This window comes from Tachyglossus aculeatus, chromosome X1 (assembly GCF_015852505.1).
Source record: "Tachyglossus aculeatus isolate mTacAcu1 chromosome X1, mTacAcu1.pri, whole genome shotgun sequence".
Classification (NCBI taxonomy): domain Eukaryota; kingdom Metazoa; phylum Chordata; class Mammalia; order Monotremata; family Tachyglossidae; genus Tachyglossus; species Tachyglossus aculeatus.
In genome coordinates this window covers 43,744,224-43,771,691 of record NC_052101.1, presented here as the reverse complement: position 1 = coordinate 43,771,691, position 27,468 = coordinate 43,744,224, and the positions used below count along the sequence as shown (strand labels likewise).

The following is a 27,468-nucleotide window of genomic DNA, read 5'->3' as shown; positions in this document are numbered from 1 at the left end:
CTCAGTCTGGAACTTGTGTGTCCACCTTGGCAAATCTTTCCCCAGAGTGTTTAGTGATAATTAGGTGTCTTATTAAGGCAGCCTTTGGTATGGTGTCTACCACTAAAACAAATTCAATCAATGGTATTTGAGTGCTTGCTAAGTGCTACTGTACTAAGTGCTTGGGAGAGTACAGTACAACAAAGTTGGTAAATAGGTTCCTTGCCAACAAGGAGCCTGCAGTCTAGTGACAGCAATCTATCATCTCAGCAAAAGTCACATTCCTGTGCCTTCACAGATTGGTTCAAGGTGCTGCTTTGTCGATGACCACATCTTACGGTAATCAGGTGGTTTGAATAGGAGTGAAGCATCCGTTAACCTAGAACTGGCCCTGAACAGTTATTGGTTATTAGTAGTTGTAGTAGTTGAGATGCAGCATGGCTCAGTGGAAAGAGCCTGGGCTTTGGAGTCAGAGGTCATGGGTTCAAATCATCAATCGTATTTATTGAGCGCTTACTGTGTGCAGAGCACTTCCCGGCTCCACCACTTGTCAGCTGTGTGACTTTAGGCAAGTGACTTAACTTCTCTGTGCCTCAGTTACCTCATCTGTAAAAATGGGGATTAAGACTGTGAGCCCAGCATGGGACAACCTGATCACCTTGTAACCTCCCCAGTGCTTAGAACAGTGTTTTGCACATAGTAAGCACTTAATAAATGCCATCATTATTATTATTATTAAGCACTTAATGTGTGCAGAGTCTGTGTCTCTTGCTAAATTATTCCAAGATCTACAGATTTGTACATGACTTTTCATCCCTTATGCTTTTTTCCTGAAGCTTATTCTTTAATCCTTTATTTCCCTTTCCTTAAACAGATAGGTGACCTTCCAAACAGTATGGTATATATTTGTTCCTTTAGGACTGTCGTGTTCTCATCTGATTTTCTCATACCAGACATAGTACTTAAGGCGTTCATTGTAGTCTTCCATCATGTGCCACCATCTCATAGTTCTAGGACAGCTTAAAAATGCCTCTCCTAACAGAGATTCACAATAGGCGGGCTTTGTGTTGCAACCACCTTTCCCAACCTTCCTGGGCTGTGCACATACAGAAGAACAGAAAGACTTTAATTCTGGACCAGCCAGCCTGAAACTGACTGTCTAAATATAGGGAAAGGAGGAAAGAAGCAAATGCAAGTGTGTAACACTGTGCCATTACCAATCTGGTAATTTATGTTGACCTTTATGTTGACAGTACTGGGCGATCCTAACATTGCCAAAATTATCAGTGGACTATTAATCACATCTGTGCCTTTTTTTGTTGTTGTTTTAATCCATTTTCTTCTACTCTTCCAGAATCAGTGTGGCTCAGTGGAAAGAGCACGGGCTTTGGAGTCAGAGTTCATGGGTTCAAATTCCGGCTCCGCCAATTGTCAGCTGTGTGACTTTGGGCAAGCCACTTAACTTCTCTGGGCCTCAGTTACCTCATCTGTAAAATGGGGATTAAGACTGTGAGCCCCCCGTGGGACAACCTGATCACCTTGTAACCTCCCCAGCACTTAGAACAGTGCTTTGCACATAGTAAGCGCTTAATAAATGCCATCATTATTATTATTTTTATAGAGCTATTTTAAACACTCCAGTGTGGAGGTTCATACCTTTCTTTAGGGCTTTGGGTTTCAACCATGGATTTCCATACATCCTAAGCTTTCCTTATTTTTCCCCACACCCCATGTGAGGTCTAAATGTGACACTCACTACACTGGCTAGTAATTCCTGGTCTTCACTAGAATATGAACAAATAGCTTTTTGGGTTATCACCTTTGGCCCATAGGCAAAAGTTGTGAAAAGCGAGGTTGTTGTGTGCCAACAGGAGACACTTTATTCTCAGGTACAACCAGTCTGTAGACCTTTGACAGTTGTTTTCAAAAGAATTGAAAGTAGAGTCATTGTGTGTGTGTGTGTGTGTGAGCGCGCGCGCGCGTGTGCACACGTGCACCCATGCGCCTGCACTGGGGCAGAGAAAAAGCAGTTTCCTTGTCCAATAGGAAATGGGTAAATTGCCAAACCACTGAGATCATCAGTGTGGACTCTGATTTAGGAATAAGATTAGAGTAGGAAAACTCTGGGTGACATACTTAGTCCTGGATTAGTTGCAGGCCTGAGCCTGCTGTCTTTGGGTGATTTGTGAGTTGACAGTAGCTGGCGCCCATAGAGTTGTGCCCCTTGAATGAGTTGCTAATGGCAATCAGATGGCCCGGGCGTGACTTGCCTGCCAATAGATGTGCGTGAATCCATGAAACAGTTTAACCTCTGACACGCTCTGGGGTTCTACAGTGGATTCTGTGAGGGACAAATGAAAATGACAAATGAAGATTTGTCTCCCCACTCAGAAATCTCCAATTTATTTATTTTGATTTTATGCTATTTGTTAAGCGCTTATTTTATGCGAGGCATTATGCTAAGTTCTGGGGTAGATACACGTTAATCAGGTTGGGCACAGTCCCTGTCCCACATAGAGCTCACAGTCTTCAACCCGATTTCACAGATGAGGTAACTGAGGCCCAGAGAAATGAAGTGACTTGCCCAAGGTCACACAGCAAACAAGTGGTGGAGCTGGAATTAGAATCCAGGTCCTTCTGACTCCCAGGCCCATGCTTTATCCAGTAAGTTATGCTGCTTCTGTACCCTCACAGAGCATCCAGTGGTGGCCCATCCGTCTCCACGTCAGATATAAATTCCTCACCATCGCTTAATGGCACATATTCGGCTCTCTCCCTCTTATCTATCCTCGTTCCTTTCCCACTACAACCCAGCCCACACAAGTCATTCCTCTAACACCAAATGATGAACTGTCCCTCACTCTTGTCTCTCACCATGAAAAGCAGCATGGCCTAGTGGATAGAACCCGGGCCTGAGAGTCAGAAGGACCTAGGTTCTAATGCCGGCTCCCCAACTTGTCTGCCGTGTGTCCTTGGGCAAGTCACTTCACTTTTCTGGGCCTCAGTTCCTGCATCTGTAAAATGAGAATTAAGACTGTAAGCTCTACCTGGACCAGGGACTGTGTCCAACCAGATTACCTGGCATCTACCCCACCACGTAGAACAAAGCCTGGCACATAGTAGGTGCTTAACAAATGCCATATATTATTATCATTATTATTATTGCTATCAACCCCTTGCTCATGCCCTCCATCCAGTCTGGAACTGCCTCTTCCTTCATGTCTGAAACACCGCCACTTTTTTTCATCTTCAAGCTCTGATTTAATCATATCTCCTCTAGGAAGCCTTCGCTGACTAATTTCTCATCTCCCTAATTTATTTTCTCCCTCCTAGGTCATCTTTGTGCATACCCTCTAAGCACTTTGATACACACCCAGCAGCCATTATGTACATATCCTTGTACTCCATTGCTCTGTTATAGTCAACCAGACTGTAAACTTGTTGTGGGTAGGGAATGTGTCTACCTTTTCTATTGTACTCTCCCAAATGCTTAGTACAGCACTGTGTGCACAGTAAGTGTTCAATAAATATGATTGACTTGACTGTTGTAGCTGGCTCTGAGTGGGCCGTGGATATCTCTACCCTCTGACTGACTGAGTTTACTCATTTGAAAAAGCAGTACTTGCAAACTTGCTCTCTTTCCCTGTCTGTTGGACAGTGCAAGCTCTTGACCAGAATCTGCTAGAAATCTCTGTTCTAATAATAATAATAATAATGGCATTTATTAAGCACTTACTATGTGCAAAGCACTGTTCTAAGCGCTGGAGAGGTTACAAGGTGATCAGGTTGTCCCACGGGGGGCTCACAGTCTTCATCCCCATTTTCCAGATGAGGGAACTGAGGCCCAGAGAAGTTAAGTGACTTGCCCAAAGTCACACAGCTGACAGTTGGTGAAGCTGGGATTCGAACCCACGACCTCTGACTCCAAAGCCTGGGCTCTTTCCACTGAGCCACACTGTTACTTACCCAGGGACGTTCATCTTGAGACAAGCAGGGGAACTGGGATTAGAAGCCACTTCCTCTGATTTCCAAGCCTGTGTTCTTGCTTCCCATACCATCAGCAGTAGGGGCAGAGGGTTGGGAAAGACGTAGGCCTCACCCTCTCTGGCCCCGATTGCTTTAAGCCCTCACTGCCTCACAGCAGAGGAAAGTCTGCCCTGCTCTGAGTGGGGTTGCCTCGCCCGCCAGCCTTGGCTCTCACAGAGCTTATCTATTGTCAGGCATCAATTCCTAAAGGAGGAAGTGGGGTCTTTTGATGCTTTTCAACAGAAGGAGAAAGGGAAAGGTCATGCTGTCAGCAGGCTCGGTTTTTCTCCAGCCTTCCAACCGTGATGGTCATGACCACAGGGAGGGGACATGTGTCGGAATGGGTCGTGCTTGACTGTTGTTCTTGGATTGGGTGCCTACCTAGCGTGGTCCCTCTATTTGACTGAGGGCAGTGCACTATGCCCGCAAAATCGGGTGGATGGACAGGCTCTTCCAGCCCTATTTCTTTGGTCACAGCTTTCCCTGTTTATCACTTCTCCTTCTGATCCCAGCTCACCTCAACTCATGTTTAGAGGGTGGGGTAGTAAGCATTTCAAGCAGAAAATTGAGAGCCAGGAGAAAAGAGGCTGCAAATGCAAGGCGGGAAGGAGATCCGAGGAGTAGGAGAGAAAGATAATGTTATTTTGCAAACCTAAATAGAAGGAAGTTGTCCCCTGGCTGTCCACTGTCCACGCACGAGTTGCTTTGTGTCACAGTGGTTTGAATCCCAATGAGTCAAAACATATTTTCAATTGCCTGAGCATATTTAGGAATGTGGGTGGAGAGTGCAGAGTTCTAAATGCAGTGAGACCATTGGTTGAGAGCAAAAATGATGTGGATTTTGGGGCAGATGAGATTAAAGCCAGGCACACTTTATTGGTGGGATATGATTTGAAGAATATAGTCTTTCTCACAAATCCTGGCAGGGTGACAGTCTTCACTTGTGCTGTGATTCTGCTGCTTCTAATGCACAAGTTCTGCCTCTCCTTTCCTCCAGCTGCTCTAAGCAGTAGACCAGTGCCCCGGGTCAGACTACGTAGCCCCACCCCAGATTAAGGCTCCTACACTTGAGGGTTCATTTCTCATCTGTAATCCTTTCTAGGCAGGGAGTTTTTTTGGATGCTACACAATTGGGTTGGTGTCCAAAGCGTGTTCCCTGCCTTACATCCTGTGATTACTGCACTCAAGAGGTGCTGATGCCCCAAACTGAGCTCCTCATCTTCCCACACAAACCCTCTCCTCCCCATGACTTTCCTATCACTGTGGACACCACCACCATCCTTCCTGTCTCACAAATCCACAGTCTTGGCATTATCCCTGTCTTGTCTCTCTCCTACAACCTGCCTCTTTAGTCAGTCACTAAATCCCATCGGTTCTATCTTTACGGCATCTCTGGAATCCGCCCCTTCCTCTCCAAACTGTCTTGACTCGCTGACCTTTTTTTTTTAAAAAAAAATCTATGGTATTTAAGCACTTACTATGTGCCAGGCACTGTACTAAGCACTGGGGTAGGTTCAAGACAGTTAAGTTGGTCACATTCCATGTCCCATAAGGGGTTCACAGCTTTAATCTCCCTTTTGCAGATGAGGTAACTTAGGCCCAGAGAAGTGAAGTTACTTGCCCAAGGTCACACGAATTAGACCCCTGGTCCTCTGATTCTCAGATCCGTGTTCTTTTCATAGGCCACACTGCTTCTTTGCCTCTGGCCCCTCCCGTCTCTATTTCATCAATCAATCAATCAATCATATTTATTGAGCACTTACTATGTGCAGAGCACTGTACTAAGCGCTTGGGAAGTACAAATTGGCAACATATAGAGACAGTCCCTACCTAACAGTGGGCTCACAGTCTAAAAGAAGTAAAAACCTCCAGGAAGGCTCATTTAGGCCTCCCTGGGTGGGAACAGAATGATGATGATGGCATTTATAAAGCTCTTGCTATGTGCAAAGCACTGTTCTAAGCGCTGGGGAGGTTACAAGGTGATCAGGTTGTCCCACAGGGGGCTCACAGTCTTAATCCCCATTTTACAGATGAGATAACTCAGGCACAGAGAAGCTAAGTGACTTGCCCAAAGTCACACAACTGACAGTTGGCAGAGCCGGGATTTGAACCCCTGATCTCGGACTCCAAAGCCCGTGCTCTTTCCACTGAGCCACGCTGCACTGTCATACTTCACTCTTCTGCCCGTATCATTTTTCTAAAAAAACAACTTGTCAGATGTCTTCCCACTGCTCAGAAACCTCAAATGGTGGTCCATCCATGGCCACATGAAACATGAATTCCTCACCATAGGCTCTAAGACACTCAGCTCACTCCCTCTTGCCTAATCTTGCTCTTCTTCCACTACAACTCAGCCCTCACACTTCATTTGTCTAACACCAAAGGGTGTGATGTCCCATATGCTTGTCTCTCACTACCGACCCCTAACTGATACCCTCCCTCCAGTCTGAAACTGCCTCTCCCATTATATCTGACAGACCACCACCCTCTCTCCATCTTCAAGCCCTACATATCGCCTCTAGCTTTCTCTGACTAATCTTTCACCTCCCTTCTCTGTTCTCTCCTCCTTTCTGAGTCATTTATCCACTTAAATTTGTGTGTACCCTCTAATCACTTTGCTATTCACCCCACAGCCATTATGTACATACCCTTATCCACTGTTGCTTCCTGTAATTTATTTCAATGTCTGTCTCCCCGACTAGCTTGTAAGCTCCTTCACATTAGGGATTGTTACATTACCTACTGTATTCTCTCCTGTGCTTAGTACAGTGTTGTACCTGGAGTAAGCATTCAATAGATACTACTGATGTCTTACTGCTTTAGTAGTAAGGCTTCTTCTTTGTTATGGTATTTAAGTGCCTACTATGTGCCAGGCACAGTACTAAGCACTGGGGTAGATTCATTCATTCAATAGTATTTATTTAGCACTTATTGTGAGCGGAGCACTGTACTAAGCGCTTGGGAAGTACAAGTCGGCAACATATAGAGACGGTCCCTACCCAACAATGGGCTCACAGTCTAGAAGGGGGAGACAGACAACAAAACAAAACATGTAGACAGGTGTAAAAATCGTCACAACAAATAGAATTATAGCTATATGCACATCATTAACAAAGTAAATAGAACAGTAAATATGTACAAGTAAAATAGAGTAATAAATCCGTACAAATCAGGTTGGACGCAGTCCATCTCCAACATGGGGCTCACAATCTTAATCCTCATTTTACAGGTGAGGTAACTGAGCCATAGAGAAGTTAAATGACTTGCCCAAGGTCAAACAGCCTACTCAACAAGAAATACTTTTGGACATGTCCTCTAGGCAGGGTTTAGGGCAGGAATACCGCCAGAGGAAGGGACAGCTGCTGGATGAGAGAGGAGGAAACAGGCTGGTGGTGGAGGTGATTCATGACCCAGCTGCTGGAGTATATTGACCCATTATAGAGCTGTTTGACCCTAGTGAACCTCATTGTTGGGGAGAGAGGAAAACAAAATCCCTGGCCCTAGGACTGAGGCACCAGCTCTCAGGGGCAGCATTGCCTAGGGGGCCTAGGAGTCAGAAGGACTCCTGCCACTTTTCTGCTTTCTGCTTGGGTAAGTCAGTTCACTTAATAATGACATTTATTAAGCGCTTACTATGTGCAAAGCACTGTTCTAAGCACTGGGGAGATTAAAAGATGATCAGGTTATCCCACGGGGGGCTCACAGTCAATCCCCATTTTACAGATGAGGTAACTGAGGCACAGAGAAGTTAAGTGACTTGCCCAAAGTCACACAGCTGACAAGTGGCGGACCCGGGATTTGAACCCATGATCTCTGACTCCAAAGCCCGGGCTCTTTCCACTGAGCCACGCTGCTTCACTTCTCTCAGCCTCAGCTACCTCCTCTGTAAAAGGGGGATGAGAATGTGAGCCCTATGTGAGACAGGGTCAGTGTCTAACCCAATTATCTTCCCCAGTGCTTAGTACAGTGCCTGGCAGATAGTAAGTGCTTAAATACCACAATAATAATAATACTAATAATCACAATTAGTATTATTAGTATTATTATTAGTATTATTAGTATTATTATTATAACATGTCTCCAGTTGCCTGTTGGTGGCAACTGAGAATGGACCAACCAACTGAACAAACACTGGCTGATTGGGAATGGGGCTGACTTCTGAGAAGCATAATTTCTGAGAAGGAAAGAGAATGCGTTGCCAGGCAGTGGTAGACAGAGCTAGTGGCTAGGGGAATTACTGGCATCTCTTCTGCAGCAGTTTGTTGTAAAACCAAAATTATGAATCAATATTCCTAGTTTTCTTTTACTTTCTTTCCCCGTTATGAATATGAATAGTGAATAGTGGAAGAGGACGAAAGATTAAGGGACAGCAGGAAAATATTTTGGATTGCATTTTGCCAAGGGTCCCTGAAGATCAAAATGTAGGAAGTGAGAATGCCCGCAATTTTTCAGTCAAGGGGCTTTCTGCACTCTCACCTCTTTAGTGACTCCCCTTTGTCCTACAGTTCAAACCCAAAGTCTTTACTGCTCTTCCCAGAGTTACCCATCAGTGCAGCGAGATTTCACTGAGCGGTCAGGCAAAACATGAAGAACCTGACCTGTTTTTCTATGGAGGTTGTATACTGCTAACAACCCAGCCTCCTCCAAAATATAAAAACCAGTCCTGTAGATTTTCTGCCTATCCCGTCCCCACAGAGGGACTGGAGAGACAGGAGTGTGACGGGAAAGCAGTGCACTGGAGACAACAGAGTGGCAATCCTTTTGAGGTGAGGGTGGGATGTTTTGTGTTGATGTGAGACCCTTCCCTACTCTCTACCTGCAGACCCCCACCCTTCTTGTCTCCTGCTGCAGTCTAGCCCACATTCTCCCTTCCAGGCAAGCTCTTTTCAATCCTGACCCATTCTGCGCCTTTGCCCAGGCTGTGCCATATTAGAATAGCCAGCCTGCTCCCAACCACTATGCCACCTCCTCTCTTCCGGCCTGTAAATTGTAGCTCAGGCCCAGCCTCTTCGTTCATTCATTCATTCATTCAATCGTATTTATTCAGCGCTTACTGTGTGCAGAACACTGTACTAAACACTTGGGATGTACAAATTGGCAACATATAGAAGCGCTCCCCAACTAATCCCACTCATCCTCTTTCCACCTGGAAAATTTGCAACCTTTGATAAATTCTTATAATGCACTCAGTCTATATTATCATTCTAGTGATTCTTTTGACCATCTCGTGTCCATTGACTTTTAGTCTCCTTAAGTCAGATTATGGATTGTACTTCTCCCATTTCAGTTCAGTCCATATGTCACTCTGCTGCCCAGATTATTTTTCTATAAAACTGTTCAGTCCATGATTCTCCATTCCTGAAGAAGCTCCAGTGGTTGCCCATCAAGACTGTGACCTCATTGTGGACAGGAATGTGTTTGTTGTTATATTGTACTCTCCCAAGTGCTTAGTACAGTGCTTTGCACAGAGTAAGTGCTCAGTCAATACGATTGAATGAATCCACCTCTGCATCAAACAGAAACTCCTTGCCATCAGTTTTAAATCAATCACCTTGCCCACTCCTACTTATATTGTACTCTCCCAAGTACTTAGCACAGTGCTTTGCACAGAGTAAATGCTCAATAAATACGATTGATTGAATGAATCCATCTCCGCATCAAACAGAAACTCCTTGCCATCAGCTTTAAATCACTCAATCACCTTGCCCACTCCTACCTTACCTCTCTGCTTTCCTACCACACCCAGCCAACACACTTCCCTCCTCTGTCAACACTCCTCTATTGTACCTGGATCTTGTCTATCTTGCCACCAACCCACGTCCTGCCTCCGGCCTGGAATGCCCTCCATCTCCATATCCAACAGACAATCACTCTCCCCACCTTCAAAACATTAAAGTCACATCTCTTCCAAGAGGCTTTCCCTCACTAAACCCTCATTTCCTCTTTTGCATCATTCTTGCACTTGGATTTGCACCCTTTATTCACACCCCTGCCCCAAGCCCCAAAGCATTTATTTACATATCTGTAATTTATTTATATTAATGCCTGTCCCCCCTATAGATTGTAAGCTTGTTGTGGTCAGGAAACATGTCTACCAACTTATATTCAAGTGTTTAGCACAATGCTCTGTAGATAGTAACTGCTCAATAAATACGACTGATGGACTTGTATCCTTAATAGTTTAGTACAGCGTACTGAGTTGAACACTTGTTGATCATGGCGATTGTCAGACTGAAGTAGGAAATGTGGGCATCTGGAACTTGTTTCTAAATGAACCTGTCCATGTAACATTCTGTTCATATTTTGTTGGAGAACCCCGTGATCATCAAAAATACTTGCAGGTAGGTATCCAGGTGTTCAGACATCCAGTGGCTCAGGGGTTAGAGACATTTTCTCCTCCTCTCTGCCCTATCTCTCCCAGGCTGCTTCTTAGAAGAAGTGTCCAAGTTGAAGGAAAGAGAGGGGTGAGGTTTTGTTCTTCTAGGTGCAGTGAAAACAGACGGTGCTCTCTAGCTTAACAAAATCTTGACTCCTGTTTCTGTGCAGGTACTATTTATCACACACTGTGGATACTTCCACAACGTAGCAATTGATACGACACTGCTGCTTTTGGGTTTCCTGAGAGTCTTTTAAGTGTGGGTTACTTATCTGGTAGAATGCCTCCCAGAATTCAATTAAACCTATTCCCAAACTGAGGTAGATTGAGGAAGTAGATGGCTGCAAGTCAGCAATGCAGGGTTCCTTTTCTGGACCTGCCTGACACTTCTCCCTCATTGTGACCCTGGGCAGATTTTCTTTTTGCCTCCCTGTGTCTGGTTTTGGTTTGTTTTTTTTTTCCAGTAAATCAGGGACCGTAATGTACTGGCACCACTTATCTCTGTAAAATGGAAGGGCTTACTTTAAGCTTAAAATGTGATTTTGTGTTCTCCTGGGGAAAAAAGGTATACAGTAACAGAGAGCCCAGGCCTAGCTCCCATGCTGAAACCTTTAATGCCAGTCCTTTCCTCAATCCAGAGCCCTGTTTTGGGGAACCTCCCATCCCCCATTAGGGTCACCTTTCCCATTATCAATCTACTTCTTTGCCTCTGAATTTTTACCACCCTGCCTACGGTTTCTCTGCAGGCTAGGCATCATTACCATGCAGGCGATATCTGAAGAGGACAGAAGATTGTGGATGGAAGCCATGGACGGCCGAGAACCGGTAAGCGGGGAAAATGGACCAAGTGCTACTTGAAACCTCATCTCCTTGTATCTGTAAGCCTCTGCCAAAATCCTTTACGTATGCTGATTCTTTAGCAGAGTGGCACTTGGAACCTATGTCCCCTTCACATTGGCTTGAAAATGTTGAATGAATGGTATTTATCGAGTGCTTACTATGTGCAGACTGTATTAAGCGCTTGGGAGAGTACAATACAACAGAATTAGCAGATGTGTTCCCTGCCCACAATGACACTTTGAACTTAGAGGATTTTTGTTGTGGCTTTGATCTTGGACTTGATGCTGTCTTTAATTGAATAGTTAGTGAGCTATCGATAATTAAGGGGCTGACTAGCCAATCAGTGAATAGTCCAGTGCCTTTCTTACCATTGCCCTCAAGCCACTGCACCTCCAGCAGAGGCTGGGCAGGTGGAAGGGAAACAAGGTGGAACTCAAACCAATCAGGGTCATTCCCCTTAGAAGCTCTAGGTGAGGGTTTGGGAAGAAAGAAGGTTGAAGTGATTTGCCTATTAGTGATTGTGTCCAAGGACATTAGTATGCTATGCAGAAACAGACCCAAATTAAAGCCGCTAGAGAGAGGGTCCTGGGATGGCCATCTGAAATGGTTCATTTTAATTTCCTGCCCCTTTGTGGAATAGGGGTCGACTTAATATGAACGTTAGTTGTAAAGTGGGCCTGTCTGTATGGCCATGACTAACCCCCCAGTCCAGTGTTGGAAATAAGATGAAATAATAATTATTTGTTAAGCACCTACTATGTGTGAAGTTCTGTTCTAAGCACTGGGCACTACAAGTTAATCAGGTTCGATACAGTCCCTGTGCCACATGGGGCTCACAGTCTTAATCTCCATTTTACAGATGAGGTAACTGAGGCGCAGAGAAGTTAAGTGGTTTGCCCAGGGTCACACAGCAGAGAAGTGGTGGAGCTGGGATTAGAACCCAGGTCCTCTGACTCCCAAGCCTGTGCCCTTGCCACTAGGCATAAGGTAAGATACAGGCATAAGATAAGATACATACAGTGCTCTGCACACAGTAAGCGCTCAATAAATATGATTGATGAAGATGATCTCTCCCCCAGGCATGGGGACCACAGTCTGTCAGCCAAGGACAGTGATTCAGATAAAAGCCAACCTTCAGTTGTCAAGCATTAGTGACCATGGCTTCAGTTTGAGTTTACCCTTGAATGTTGTCAATAATGTGGTGTGGTTAGCTGAGGGGGAAGGTATTTAGTAGTGGCCCGATGGTTTATCAATGTTTCTTTTCAAGACCTCCAAGGTGACTCAGTGAATCTGTGGAACTTAAAGATCGGGAAGCCCAGAGCTTTGTTCTAGATTGCCTCATTGTACCTACTGATGGCTTGAAGGTGACTTCCTGGAGCCCCCACCATGACACATGGTAATTTGTGAGTTATTAAAATCCCCCGTAAGGAATTCTTAATTTGAACATTCACTGGAGTGTGTCTTCGCATCCAGGTGAGAAGATTGCAGATGGCAGAGATTAAAGAGACTGGAAGCTGCCAAAATGCAGGCTGATTGCCTTTTCTCTCCTTTCTTCTGGTTTTACTGGCAGAAGAGTTCCCTATCAGAGGTAGTCTCTTGGTTTTGTAACCTGAGTCAAATTCTGCACTCTTCTCCATTATTTATAATCACTCATCAGTCTATCTGAGCATGCACAGATGATCCTGGGTGAGCCTTCCATTCCTGGTAATGCTTTTCATGGAGCAGCAAGTGCTTTTTCTTTTTTGAATAATATTTGTTAAACAGTTACTACGTATCAGGCATTGTATTAAGCGCTGCAGTAGAAACAGGTTAATCTTCATTTTACAGATGAGGTAACTAAGACCCAGAGAAGTGAAGTGACCTGCCTGAGATCACAGCAGACAAATGGCAGAGCCAGGATTAGAACTCACGTCCTCTGACTCTCAGGCTCGTGTTCTTTCCACTAGACCACAGTGCCCCAAAATACATGAAACAGAATTTTTCAAGCTCTCCGCCTTTGAAGTAGAGCCCCCTTCTCACTTGCAGACCTGAATGCTCTTTGTAGCACAGCATATTTAGCTGTTGAAGTGAAAGTGAGATCATCTCTCCTCTTCCCATTCCCTCCAGAACTGGCAGGAAATTGGATCATAACTTTATATTCTTTTATTTGTTTTTGTTTCTTCTTTGTCTCTCATGAGAACAGGATGTCAGACGCAAGGTTTCCTCTTCCAGGTGTATGTGTGTGTGTTTACATGGGCTTAATCCAGTTACACAAATTGGTGCATGCCAATATATTCAGGGCCTAAAATAAATCTTTGCCTTTCCCATCGTTTACCCCAGAAAAACAAATCCCCTTGAAACTGAAAAACTTTGGACTGTTGGCCGGCACGCAATTTTCTTTTAGCCGCTTAATGTGTATATGAAAATGACCGGGGGGGATGAATCAATGGAAATTTTGTTGACCAAAATTTCTGTGGACCCTGATGTTTATTTGTTTTCCAAGCTGTTCTCGAAGCAGTGGAACAGGCCTGGGACCCTGGGGCATAACATCCAAGCTGGGTCGGCCCTGGGGCAGAGGAGTCTTGACTGTGGTTTGCTACTGGGTTCCTCTAAGCCCTGGGTGGTCCTGGAGCTTAGTGGGTCTGGAGCTGATCCCTGCTAGGGGCTCCACTGGCTGTGGTATTTGTTAAGTGCTTATTATGTGCCAGGCACTGTACTAGGTGCTGGGAATGATATAAGCAAATCAGGTTGGACAGAGTCCCTGTCCCACATGGGGCTCACAGTCATTCATTCAATGTTATTTACTGAGCACTTTGTGTAGAGCACTATACTAAGCGCTTGGGAGAGTACAGTACAACAATAAACAGACACATACCCTCCCCACAAAGAGCTTACAGTCTTAATCCCCATTTGACAAATGAGGGAACTTCCTCCTCACTCTCAGCTTCAAGGCTCTCCATCACCTCGCCCCCTCCTACTTCACCTCCCTTCTCTCCTTCTACAGCCCAGCCCGCACCCTCCGCTCCTCTGCCGCTAACCTCCTCACTGTGCCTCGTTCTCGCCAGTCCCGCCATTGACCCTTGGCCCATGTCTTTCCTCTGGCCTGGAATGCCCTCCTTCCACACCTCTGCCAAACTAGCTCTCTTCCTCCCTTCAAAGCCCTACTGCGAGCTCACCTCCTCCAGGAGGCCTTCCCAGACTGTGCCCCCCTTTTCCTCTCCTCCTCCTCCCCATCACCCCCCCCCATCTGCCCTAACCCCTTCCCCTCCCCACAGCACTTGTAAATATTTGTACATATTTAGTACTCTATTTTATTTGTACATATTTACTATATTTTATTAATGATGTGTATATAGCTATAATTCTATTTATTCTGATGGTATTGACACCTGTCTACTTGTTTTGTTTTGTTGACTGTCTCCCCCTTCTTGACTGTGAGCCTGTTGTTGGGTAGAGACCGTCTCTATATGTTGCTGATTTGCATTTCCCAAACGCTTAGTACAGTGCTCTGCACACAGTAAGCTTCAGTAAATATGATTGAATGAATGAAATGACTTGCCCAAGGTCACACAGCAGACTCTTGGAGGAGCCGGGAATAGAACCCAGAACCTTCTGACTCCCGGGCCAGTGCTCTATCCCCTAGGCTGTGCCGGCTGGTTCTAATTTAGGAGTTTTTCATGGTATTGGGGGATGCCTACCATCCCTTGAAGTTATTTACCCTCACTCCTGGGACTGCCTGCCACTGCAGTCTCTGCTGATGGCGTAGAAGGGATGCTCACTCCTGCTACCACCCATAGGGACTAGTGGGTGTCATCTGATGCAGGATGGCTCCAAACTTTGGCCGGCACCAGGAGTTTCTAAAGACCATGCAGAGCCTTCTAGAACACACTGGTCATGGAAGGCAGCCCGCTAGACTGTAAACTCGTTGTGGGCAGGAAATGTGTCTGTTATTTTGGGCTTTCCCAAGCACTTAGTACAGTGCTCTGCACACAGAAAGTGCTCAGTACTGTTGGCTGACTGACTCTTTCCCCTTGCTTGTGAACAGAAGGTTTCAGAGAGGGAAGAATTAATGGCTGTAATGGCATTTTTAAAAATGGTATTTAAGCACTTACTATGTGCCAGGCACTGTACTAAGTACCAGATTACAAGGTAATGAGGTCCATGTCCCACATGGGGCTCAAAGTCTTAATCCCCATTTCACAGATGAGGGAACCGAGGCCTAGAGAAGTTGTGATTTGCCCAAGGTCACCGAGCACATCTGGGATTAGAACCCAGGTCCTTCTGTGTCCCAGGCCTGTGCTCTATCCACTAGGCTGCGCTGACTGCTTCTTGTGGGCAGGTTCCAGTTTCTACCTGGTACCTGGTATTGTACTCTCTATTGTACTCTCCCAAGCGCTTAGTACCATGCTCTGCACTTAGTATGTGCTCAATAATACTGTTAATTGATTGATACTCAATTTTGAATGACTTTAATTTAGGGGAAGACAAGAGTCATTACATTCTTATTGTATGCCATATATAAATGAGGCAGTTATGGGGGCTTTGTAATTGGCAGTTATGTAACAACAGGATCATGCCCAGGGACGAAACTGCCTGGTTTAAACTAGCTTTGGTCTAGCCTCAGCGCTTGTTACATTCAGTAAGTGCAGTTGACTGGCTCACTCTGAGGAAATGATTTTTACAGTTTTGTGTACCTCTGTCTCTAAAAGCAGCCCCAAGAACATTGATTTGTCTTACCAGGTGACCCTGCCATGTTTATCAAGGAGAGAAATCTCCACCCAACTTTCTCTGATTTTTATCTCCCAAGCTGGGTAGTCACATTGACAGCTCATTATCATTCTTTTTTTATGGTATTTGTTAAGCATTTACTATGTCAAAAACTTTTCGAAGGGCCGGGGTAGGTAAAAGCTAATTAGGTAGGGCACAGTCCCTGTCCCACATGGGACTCATAGTCTAAGTAGGAGGGAGAACAGGAGAACTTCTCTATGCCTCAGTTAAATGACTTGCCCAAGGTCACACAGCAAGGAGTTGGGAGAGCCGGAATTAGAACCCTGGTCCTCCGACTCCTAGGCCCATGCTCTTTCCACCAAGCCACAGTGATCCTTCTGTATATTGTCTCAGTATGTTGAAAGAAGGTTGAATTTGGTCCTAAGGCAATTTCTTCATTGAAACAACTGATCAGTATCTTACTGTCTTCCCTCTTACTTCCCCTATGGGGATGTGCCAGAGAAGCAGCGTGTCTCATCTGAAAGAGCACAGGCTTTGGAGTCAGAGGTCATGGGTTCAAATCCTGGCTCCCCCAATGGTCAGCTGTGTGACTTTGGGCAAGTCACTTCACTTCTCTGTGCCTCAGTGACCTCATCTGTAAAATGGGGATTAAGACTGTGAGCCTCCTGTGGGACAACCTGATCACCTTGTAACCTCCCCAGCGCTTAGAACAGTGCTTTGCACATAGGAAGTGCCTAATAAATGCCATTATTATTATTATTATTATTATCATTAAAATGTCCTTCAGCCAATAAATTTGGGATCTTGGTCAGCAGGGGAACTCAAGGATGGGATTTTTTGATGTCCCCAGAGGGAACTGTGTTAGTCCCAGCTTTAGGAGAGGCCAGAATCAGGCAGTTTGCATAGTAGGGAGGAGTGGAATGAGGCAGGCATTTTATCAAATTTGGGAATGGAGTTGGTCAAATGTGGAGTAAACATTTTGGTGTTGTAGCCCAAAATTTCGAGTATCCATGTTGCCAAGCTCTCCTAGTTGATTTTTTTCCAGCACTGTTTCTATTCAGTGAGCTTCACAATGAACAAAAACACCTCTCCCCATCCTAAAACCCAAGGCTCGAGACCAGTAGCTTTTGTCCTGTCAGAAAATGGTAGGGTGGGGATAGTAGAGTGGTTATAGGAAAGGGCTGAGCAGTATCCAGGGTGCGATCCTGGGTTAGAAACTAGCTAGTCGCCATTGCTCTCGGTTGTTGTGTGGTCTTGACCCTGTGCCTAGAAAAAGTTGATGAATTGGGATTTTTTTGGAAGGCAAGAAGGAAAAACAGAACACTGAGCCGAGATCCCATGGGGTAGAAAAATGCCCTTCTGTGATTACCCAGTGGACGCTATGAGGCTTAACCATAAATCTAAAAAGAACATATCCTCAGTGAAACCAAGGAAATCATATTTACATTCTTGGGTTTGTCCCTCTCCTTAGGAAGCAGGGTGAAATTATTTTCTAAAATGGACAATATTTGGAACCCATTTATGGGCTTTATTGTTTCTCTTCCTTCTGGGTACACAGTAAGGCTGAGCAAATGGTATTGGACCCAGAAACTGGTGTGAGGATCCATATGTCGATGGCCTCATTTTTAGGTTTCCTAGGGTCTGGAATTTTGGGGGGGTGGTAGTGGAGAATATAGCAGCATGCAACTCTTTATGTCTTTGGTTTCCCCCACCCCCAAAACAGTGGGGTGGGGTTGGGGTCAGAGGTCTTTGCCATCTATTAGCTTTCCTTTGGCTTGCGAGAAACATAGCTGTGGTCAAAGGAATAGTCCCGAGTGGTCAAGCTCCCACATCATAAGAGAAACCATGACCATTGGCACCCTGCTCAAGGAGACAAGGGTTGACTAGGCCCATGGAAACAACCATTTTCTCTCTCCCACAGGTGGTCCCCTCCCCTCACATCAGAGCTCCATTTAGAATTTTAAAAATCCATATCCCCGAGCTCTGGACTGAATAGGGACAACTTGAAAATTAATTACAGTTCAGAAACTGCACTATGGATGCAAACGTGTTCCAGATTTTCTTGGTCCAGTATTTAGGCTGGTTCTGGCTGCCTCACATCCCAAGACAAGGAACCTTAGTGAATTGCCAGTACCTTTGGAAAACTTTGGATGTTTTAGTGATTTACATGGCTTGTGTTTATAGTGTTATGCTCTGGAAAACCTACAGAGGAAATAGTCTTCTGGGGCTTCTCTGGTGGAGCTATGAAAGGAGAACAAAACTGATTACGACCGGGTCATTGTTACCAGGGAGTGAATGGTAGGTAGGGAGTAGGGACAAACAAGGCAAATATATGAAAGGGTTAGGAAGTTTCAGAGGGCATTGTCACTGGGGTTTGTTTTTCTTTTTTCTTTTTTAAGAATTTTTGATGCAAGAATCCTCTGAGGCATATTGGTGTCAGGTAGTTGTGGGGTTTATAGTGAGACGTTTCCAGGAGTCCTAATCCTTAGCACGGGCTTGATCCTGGGATCCAAGCCCAGGTGCATTAGACCCAGTGGATGTCTAGTAAATTTCATTACTACTAAGATTTTAGTAGCCTCCATCTGCAGAAAATCAGGAGTGCTTCTCTGTGTGTACTCTTTGCCTTAAAATTTTCCCTGTTGCCAATTCTCTGAGACTTAAGCCCCGCCATGTTAAGATCATGGATGCCGTAATGACAGGATGTTTTGATGGGAGTTCAGTGTTCTCACCGAGGCAGACACCGTGCCCGATTCTTTATGCCAAATAGGGTCAATCGTGTTGGCTTGGACTATATGAGGAAAAAAACAGGCAGCATAAAAACAGGTTTGGGTGGAACTGGAGAAGTCTGAGGTAAAGGAGATAATGGAAAAACAGCAATGGATTGGGCTTTTGGGAGGTCCCAAAGGCATCCTGTCCTGCATGGGAGCAGTGCAGAGGCTCATTTTAGAGGAGCTCTGAGGAGATATTTACAACATCTCTGTTAGTCCCATGGAGCCAGCATCAGTACAGGGTGACAGTAAATTGCAGTTGTGGCTCTGTGTGTGAACTGCAGAAATGTTTGAAGAGCCCCCTTTGCTAAGCAAGCTTTCCCCACCCCTCATCTGTCTGTACACACTTTGGATCCAGCACAGGGATAGCATGCTGCCTCATTTCTCTGCAGCAGAGTTGCAAGGAGAGGGGCTTTCAAGTTTATGTGTACGTGCAACTGACCCAGACAGGGAGAAACCCAACCACAGAAGGGAAGAGACCAAGAGAAAGAGGGAGCCAGCTGTTTGGGGTTTTGATGTGGAAGTGGTTTTCTTGTCAGAACGGACATTGATCTTATCTGGATATTTTCCTGACTTGGGTCAATGCTATTTGGTTTTTTTTTCCATGTGACAGCAAAGACAGACCATCTTTTTTTAGTGCAAGTTTTTCAAAGCCGGTTACTTGTTTTTGGAGATTGAATCAAGCACTGGCATTCATTGAGGGCTTACTATGTTGAGAGCAATGTACTCAGCCCTTGGGAAAGTTCCGTCCCACAGAGTTGGTAGGCATATTCCGTACCCACAATGAGCTTACAGTCTAGAGGGGAGATGGACACTAAAATGCATTACAGATATTTATGTGAATTCATTCCATCGTGTTTATTAAGCACCTGCTGTGTGCAGAGCAATGTACTACGAGCTTGGGAAAGTACAATTCAACAATAAACAGTGACATTCCCTGCCCACAACGAGCTCAAAGTCTAGAGGCGGGGGAGACAGACATCGTTACAAGTGAATAAAATTACATGAATGTTGTGGGGTTGAGGGTAGGGTGAACTTGTCTACCAACTCTGTCGTATTATACTCTCCCAAGTCCTTGGTACAGTATTCTGCACACAGCAAGCCCTCAATGAATACCATTGATTGAAAACAAGTGTATAAAATGTACAGGTCATAGGTGATGCATAGTTGCAGAGGTGATGCAGAAGAGAGAGGGAGTTGGGAAATGAGGTCTTAGCCAGGGAAGGCCTCTTGGAGGAAATGTGATTCTTAATAAGGCTTTGAAGGTGGGGAGAGAGGTGGTCTGCCATACATAAAGGCAGGGGGACTCCCACACCAGGAGGAGAACAGGGGCAAAGGATCAGTGGTGAGATAGATGAGATTTGAAGTACAGTGTTAGAGGAGTGAAGTGTGTGGGCTGAGTTATAGTAGGAAATCAGAGAAGTAAGGTAGGAGGGTGAGAGCTGATTGAGTGCTTTTAAAGCTGATGGTAAGGAGTTTCTGTTTGATGCAGAGGTGGTTGGGCAACCACTGGAGCTTCTTGAGGAGTGGGGAGATGTGAACTGAATTACTCTTAGAGAAATGATCCTGAAAAAGGCTTTTCTGGTAGATTTGGAGAGCCGCAACATTCTAGAGAAGCAGCGTGTCTCAGTGGAAAGAGCCCGGGATTTGGAGTCAGAGGTCATGGGCTGGAATTCCACTCCGCCACATGTCTGCTGTGTGACCTTGGGCAAGTCACTTAACTTCTCTGAGCCTCAGTTACCTCATCTGTAAAATGGGGATTAGGACTGTGAGCCCCACGTGGGACAACTTGATCACCTTGTATCCCCCCCAGCGCTTAGAAAAGTGCTCTGCACCTAGTAAGCACTTAACAAATGCCATCGTTATATTATTTTGTTTGGCTTTTCTAGGGGATCATGTCTGCATCTTCCCAGTACTCCCTGAAATAAGCACTTCTCCATTATCTCAATATTACTGCATGATATTTATCAAGTTCTTACTCTGTCTAGCACTATTCTATCCTTTTTTTTTTCCAAAACACTGGGGGAGATACAAGTTAATCAGGTCAGACACAGTTCCCTGTCCCACATGGGGCTTTCGGCCTAAGTAGAAGGGAAAATATGCTGATCGAATCCCCTGTTTTTAGATGAGGAAGCTGAAGCTCAGAAAAATTGTGATTCTGTTTTTCCATATCATGACATGAATGGTTATGGGCTCTGGGGTTCATCTGGATCCGCTTCTATTACTGAAATGCCCCTTTAGGTGTGGCTGGGCCTACGTTTGGCCCTCCCTGAGGAAATGAAACTTACAAGCTATGAGCTTAGTTATGGGCAGGGAACATGTCATTTTACTGTATTGTGCTCTCCCAAGCACTTAGTACAGTTCTCTGCACACAGTAAGCACTCAGTAAATATGACTGACTACTGAAAAAAGGCTCGGAACATGGCGGCCAATACTATGTGTGCCTTCTGAGTCTGACTCCGCACGCAGCGGTGAGCCAGGCCCATGGAAGGACTTCAGCTGAGTTCATGGGGGCTCACGAAGAGCTTTTAAGGGTAAATGAGGAAGGGGGCTCTACCCGGAAGCTGTGGAGAAGGGGCTTGTGCCCAGCATGGGAGGAGGAAAGAAAATCCAGGTTAGGAGTACGGATTTAAGTCTTGTTAGCCCACTAGATGGCGGCCTCAGACCAAAGGGCCCTTCCACCGTCTCTGGAGAATCCAGTTTCCTCAGTGAGGGAGAATTGCCCTCAAAGAGTCCCGTTGCTTAATAATGATAGCGTTTTATTAAGCGCTTACTATGTGCAAAGCACTGTTCTAAGCGCTGGGGAGGTTACAAGGTTATCAGGTTGTCCCATGAGGGGCTCACAGTCTTCACCCCCATTTTACAGATGAGGGAACTGAGGCACAGAGAAGTGAAGTGACTTGCCCAAAGTCACCCAGCTGACAAGTGGCGGGGCCGGGATTTGAACCCATGACCTCCGACTCCAAAGCCCGGGCTCTTTCCACTGAGCCACGCTGATTGGAAGACCTTGGCTAGGGTCTGGAAATGCCCTCAGCTGCGACTTGGTAGCCAGAAAGTTTCCCCCTCCACAATAATACAGTTCTTTGCCTATTGCGAACCCTCTGTTAACTTTTTTTAAAATTTAATGATGATGATGTTGACAAAGATATGAGATTTGACATTTTTGTGGTATTTAAGTGCTTATTATATTCCAAGCCCTGTACTAAGCACTGGGGTAGATACAAGTCAATCAAGTCAGACATGGCCATGCCCCACATGGGGCCTGCGGTCGTAATCCCCATTTTGTAGATGAGGGAACTGTGGCGCAGAGAAGGTCAGTGGTTAAGTTAAGAAGTTAACTTCACTTGCCCAGGATTACACGATGGCCAAGTGGCAGAGCTGTCATTAGACCCCAGGTCCTTCCGACTCCCAGGCCTGTGCTCTGTCCATTAGACCACACTGCTTCACTTGGCTCCTAACACTTCTGTCTTTACAGCGTGGTGTAGCAGTGGTTACCACCTTTCAAACTGCTTGTGAGAGCTGAACCCCTAATCCTTTGTTAAATCAACATCCTTTGTTTCACAGGAAGCTTAACAATACCCCACTACACCTTGGAACAAGATCAGTTTGTAAAGATTCTCTTACAGTAAAGCTTCCATGGATCAGAAAGCAATTTTTAAAAATCAGAATATGAGGTAGAAGCTACTGTGCACATAGAATGGAGATACCCAGTAATTCTTTGGTGAATAGCCAAAAGGAGGGAGGAACTTTGAAAAAAGGATGAAACCAGGCCCTTCGTGACCCTGCTTCCTGGCTCTCTTTTCCCTTTCCGGGCTGGAGGGAACTCTCCGCCTGTTTCTGCACAAGAGCCTAGCCTGGATGAAAAAAGTGAGACGGAGGGAATTTTTGCCTGGAGTCAGAGGATCTGGGTTCTAATCCTGGCTCTGCCACTTGCCTGCTGTGTGACTTTGGGCAAGTCAATTTGCTTCTATGCACCTCAGTTTCCTAATCTGTAAAATGGGGATTTAATATTTGTTCTCCCTCTCACTTCGACTGTGAGGCTCATGTGGGACCTGTTTATCTCATATTTACGCCGGCACTTAGTATAGTGCTTGACACATAGTAAGCACTTAACGCATACCACAGTTGTTGTTGTTGTTTCTCTTGTAAGAAAAGAAAGTTTGCCTCACTAGCCAAATGAACCTTGGCTCTGTTCTGTGAAACATTCTCTAACTGCTCAAAGGTAAAGTTTTGTATTTAATTTAGGCTTTTCCAGGCTTTCAGGTTACCATGGTGATTGACTAGGCTTCAATTGGAAAATCTCAACTTTTGTGGGGAGCTTGCAGGAATAAAAGCAACCTACCCTGAGTCTGAGGAATTAAAAACAATCTAGTTAGGAGGGGTCATTGGGATCTCATTCATTCATTCATTCATTGTCAGTCAGTCAGTCATATTTATTGAGTGCTTACTGTGTGCAGAGCAGTGTACAAAGTGCTTGGGAAGTACAAATCGGCAACATATAGAGGTGGTCCCTACCCAACAACGGGCTAATGCCAGGGCAGAGGGCCCTTAAAGCCCTTTTAAGTAGTATAGTAAGGTTTAACAGTTTCCTTGCTCAGAGAAGAGCTAGTGTGGTCTCCTTCACCTAGGGAGAGAGTGAGCTTATTGTGGACAGGCAATGTTACTGTTTATCTTTGTACAAGGGCTTAGTACAGTGTTCTGCACACAGTAAGCACTTAATAAATATGATAAAATGAAAGAATGAATGAAGCATACTTCATTAAGGGCACCTTGGAGGTTTTGGGAAGCCTAGTAGGGCAGGCAGGGTAACCTGTGAGTTATTTTTTGAGTGCTTACTGTATACAGAACACTGTTCTAAGTGCTTGGGAGAGGTCAATATACCAGATTCATTCCCTGCTCACAACGTGCTTACAGTCTAGATGGGGAGAACTCATCGGGCCCTGCTGGTGGAACCTGCTTGGGCTCAGCAATGAGGAAATACTAACTGGAATGTGCTGATCTCTCACCCCAGTTTTGATTGGAACCCTGTCCAGTCTAAAGTTAGGTAGCCCAGTGCTTCACCTTTATGCTACAGAGTTGTCGGAAGGCTAGGCTCGTCACTGTTTACAATCCCCAACCACTGTTAGCTCATCCCTCCAGCCCCTACCTGTGTACTTCAAAGTCATCTAGGTTGTAAGCTCCTTGTAGGCAGGGAACAGGTCTACCCACTCTGCTTTGTCAGACAATCAGTGGTATTTATTGAGTGCTTACTGTGTGCAGAACCCTGTACTAAGTGCTTGCGTGAGTAGAGTACAACAGTGTTGATGGACACATTTTCTCCCCACAATGGGCTTACAGTCTAGACATTAATATAAATAAATTACAGGTAGGTACATAGCTGCTGTCGGACTGAGGGAAGAGTGAATATCAAGTGTCCAAAGGGTACGGATCCAAGTGCATAGAGAAGGCAAAAGGGGGAATGAGTTGGGGAAAAGCAGGCTTAATCCAGGAAGGCTTCTTGGAGGAGATGTGACCTTAATAATGCTTTGAAGGTGGAAGTGGTGGCCTAGTTTATATGAAGGTGGAGGGAATTCCAGGCCAGAGAGAGGATGTGGCAAAGGGGCTGGCGGCAAGATTGATGAGCTGGCAGCATGGTGAGCAAGCTCCCAAGTGCTTGGTACAGTATTCCGCAACTGTAAGCGCTCAGCAAATACTACTGATTAACTGAAAGCGAGTGAAGCCCCGGTGTGGCCAAGGTGAGTTGGGAGCTCACATGAGCCTCATATACTGTTAGCCGCGTCCTCCGGCTGCCTCTCTGCAGACCAACAGAGGGAAGGGTTCTGCCTTGCTCCCCTTACTGATCCCCCCTCCCAGCCCCATTGCACTTATGCCCGTATCTGTCATTTATTTATATTAATGTCTGTCTCCTCCTCTAGACTGTAAGCTCACTATGGGCAGGGAATGTGTCCATTGTTATATGGTACTCTCCCAAGTGCTAAGTTCAGTGATCTGCACACAGTAAGTGCTCAATAAATCAAAAAGAATGAATGAATGATTGAATAATAATAATAATAATAATGGTATTTGTTAAGCGCTTACTATGTACAAAGCACTATTCTAAGCACTGGGGAGGTTACAAGGTGATCAGGTTGTCCCATGGGGGTCTCACAGTTTTAATCCCCATTTTACAGATGAGGTGACTGAAGCCCAGAGAAGTCAAGTGACTTGCCCAAAGTCACACAGCTGACAGTTGGCAGAGCCAGAATTTGAACCCCTGACCTCTGACTCCAAAGACCGTGCTCTTTCCATTGATCCATGCTGCTTCTCCTCAATGGAAGGAGCGTGGAATGGAAGTGTGAAGCTCCCCAGGGTGGGCAGACAGGCAGGACACTAGCAGCACGTGGGTTTTCCTGGCCGCAGACAAGAGGCCGAGGGAAGGGAAGAGTCCATGCAGGGGTTTCCTAGGCTGCAGTATAACAAAGCATGGGAACAACTGGCTTTCTATAGCCAGGAGACAGAAGAGAAGAATGGAGCTAGAGAAGCCCCTGCCCCACCCGCAGAGTACCTTTTATAACTTTTGCCACTGCAGATTGAGAAAAGGCAGGAACCAAGACGTGCTGTCTGTTTGAATGGCCAGCTACCTTTTAGCAAAGGTAAGTTGAGCTGAGTGACTCAGGACTCATGTGTTTTTGGAAGCCCTGAAAAAGGAGAAGCAGAGTGGTCTGGTGGATAGAGCACGTGTCTGTGAGTCAGAAGGACCTGGGTTTTAATTCTGGCTCTGCCACTTGTCTGATCTGTGATGTTTGGGAAGTCACTTTAATTTCTCTTTGCATCAGTTACCTCATCTGGAAAATGGGGATTAAGACTGTGAGCCCCACATAGGAAAGGGACCATGCCCAATCTGATTGGTTTTTATCTTCACATAGTAAGCGCTTAACAAATACCATAAAAAAATAAAAAAGGGAGCTGGCTCCAGGACAAGTCTCATCTTTGGGGTTCTGTCCATTAGAGTAATTCTGGAGGAAAAGCAAACTCTAGGAGTTGTGTATGTTGGGAATGTGGGCCTTGTTCACAAGCCCTTGCCTTGCCTCCAAGAAGCCCTGGGTTTTGGTCACTCGCCTAGAGACATTTTTCTCGGATTGGCATCCAGGTAGTATTTTAAGCCGGTTCTAGGCTTGTGTTGACTCAGCTATTGTGCACAAGATAAGCCATGTAGAAAAGCCTCAATATTTGGTTAACTGTGAGGTGGGAAAGCCCCAGAGGTGCTGCTGCAGCAGGAGCTAAAAATAACAATCTTTTACTGCACTGAATGTATTGAAAATACATCATGTGAATGGCATTTTGACCCAGAATTTACCTCAGATAATTTTGCCTGCGGGCAAAGGGGTTCCAACCTTCAGAAATGAGTGACATTCAAAAAAAAATGGAGTACCTCAGACATATGTTTTTCTTTCCCTGTTCGTGTTTCGGTTGCTAAGAGTAATCTTCATTTAATTATATTCGAGAGCTTACTGGGTGCAAAGCATTATACTAAGTGTTTGGGAGAGTACAATATAACAATAAACAGACATTCCCTGCCCACAGCAAGCTTACAGTCTGTCCAAGGAACCCATTGGTCCCATGGCTGTAAGTTCCTTGAGGGCAGGGATCATGTCGATCAACTCTGTAATGCACTCCCCCAAATGTTCTGCACCCAGCAAGTTCTCAATAGATCCCATGGATGGATTGATTGACATCTAGATGAAGAAGGTGATGGCAAGGAGGTAAACTGAATGCCTCCCAAAAGAGGCCAGGAAATGAGCAGCATCTTCCATCTTCTAGACTGTGAACCCGCTGTTGGGTAGGGACCGTCTCTATATGTTGCCAACTTGTACTCCCCAAGCACTTAGTACAGTGCTGTGCACACAGTAAGCACTCAATAAATACGATTGAATCTGCTGATCTCTGGATGAGAAGCAGTGTGGCCTAGTGGATAGAGCAAAGGTTTGGGAGTCAGAAGGACCTGGGTTCTAATCCTGGCACTGCCACTTATCTACTGTATGACCCTGGGGAGTTTGCTTCTCTGGGCCTCAGTTACATCATCTTCAAAATGGGAATGAAGACTGTGAGCCCCATATGGGACATGGACTGTGTCCAACCTGATCAGCGTGTATTTGCCCCAGTGCCTGGTACATAGTAAATGGTTAACAAATACTATTAAAAGAAAGAGGAATTGTAATACCATGAACGTTCATGCCACCCTCTATTTGCCAAGGCATTGCAGTTATTATTCACTGGAATATGTCACAGGGATACCACTTAACAGATAAAGAGATTGAGGCCCAGAGAGCTTAGAAGACTTGGTCATTATCAGTAAGCAAAACAATGTAATAGTTGTGCTTTGAACTCACAGCTTGGTAAACTCTAACCTCATGACTCTGCCAGGTGGGAGGAGGAGTAGGAATAGAGTTGTCCTTTGATGTGACAATGACATTACCAGCAGCTTTACTCCCAATTTGTACTTAATGATGATGGTATTTGTTAAGCACTTATTATGCGCCAGGCACTGTACTAAGCGCCGGGGTAGATACAAGCAAACCAGGTTGGACACAGTCTCTGTCCCACATGGGGCTCACAGTCTCAATCCCCATTTACAGATGAGGTAACTGAGGCCCAGAGAAGTGAAGTGACCTATTCAAGGCCACACAGCAAACAAGCGGAAGAGCTGGGATTAGAACCCATGACCTTCCGCCTCCCAGGCTCATGTTCTATCCGCTATGCTGCTAGTTGTCGCTCCTGGGAGCCACGTAGCTA

At 45.4% G+C, this 27,468-nt stretch overlaps 1 protein-coding gene across 2 annotated transcripts in view; it reads left to right on the top strand.

Annotated features, from left to right (window-relative positions):
- The window catches only part of ARHGAP26 (Rho GTPase activating protein 26), a 488,708-nt gene that overhangs the window by 199,962 nt on the left and 261,278 nt on the right, over nt 1-27,468 (top strand). For both annotated transcript variants that reach the window (XM_038739982.1, XM_038739983.1), the window contains exon 11: nt 11,128-11,206. In XM_038739982.1, the coding sequence (XP_038595910.1) occupies nt 11,128-11,206 (79 nt within the window). The remainder of the gene's footprint in view (nt 1-11,127; nt 11,207-27,468) is intronic.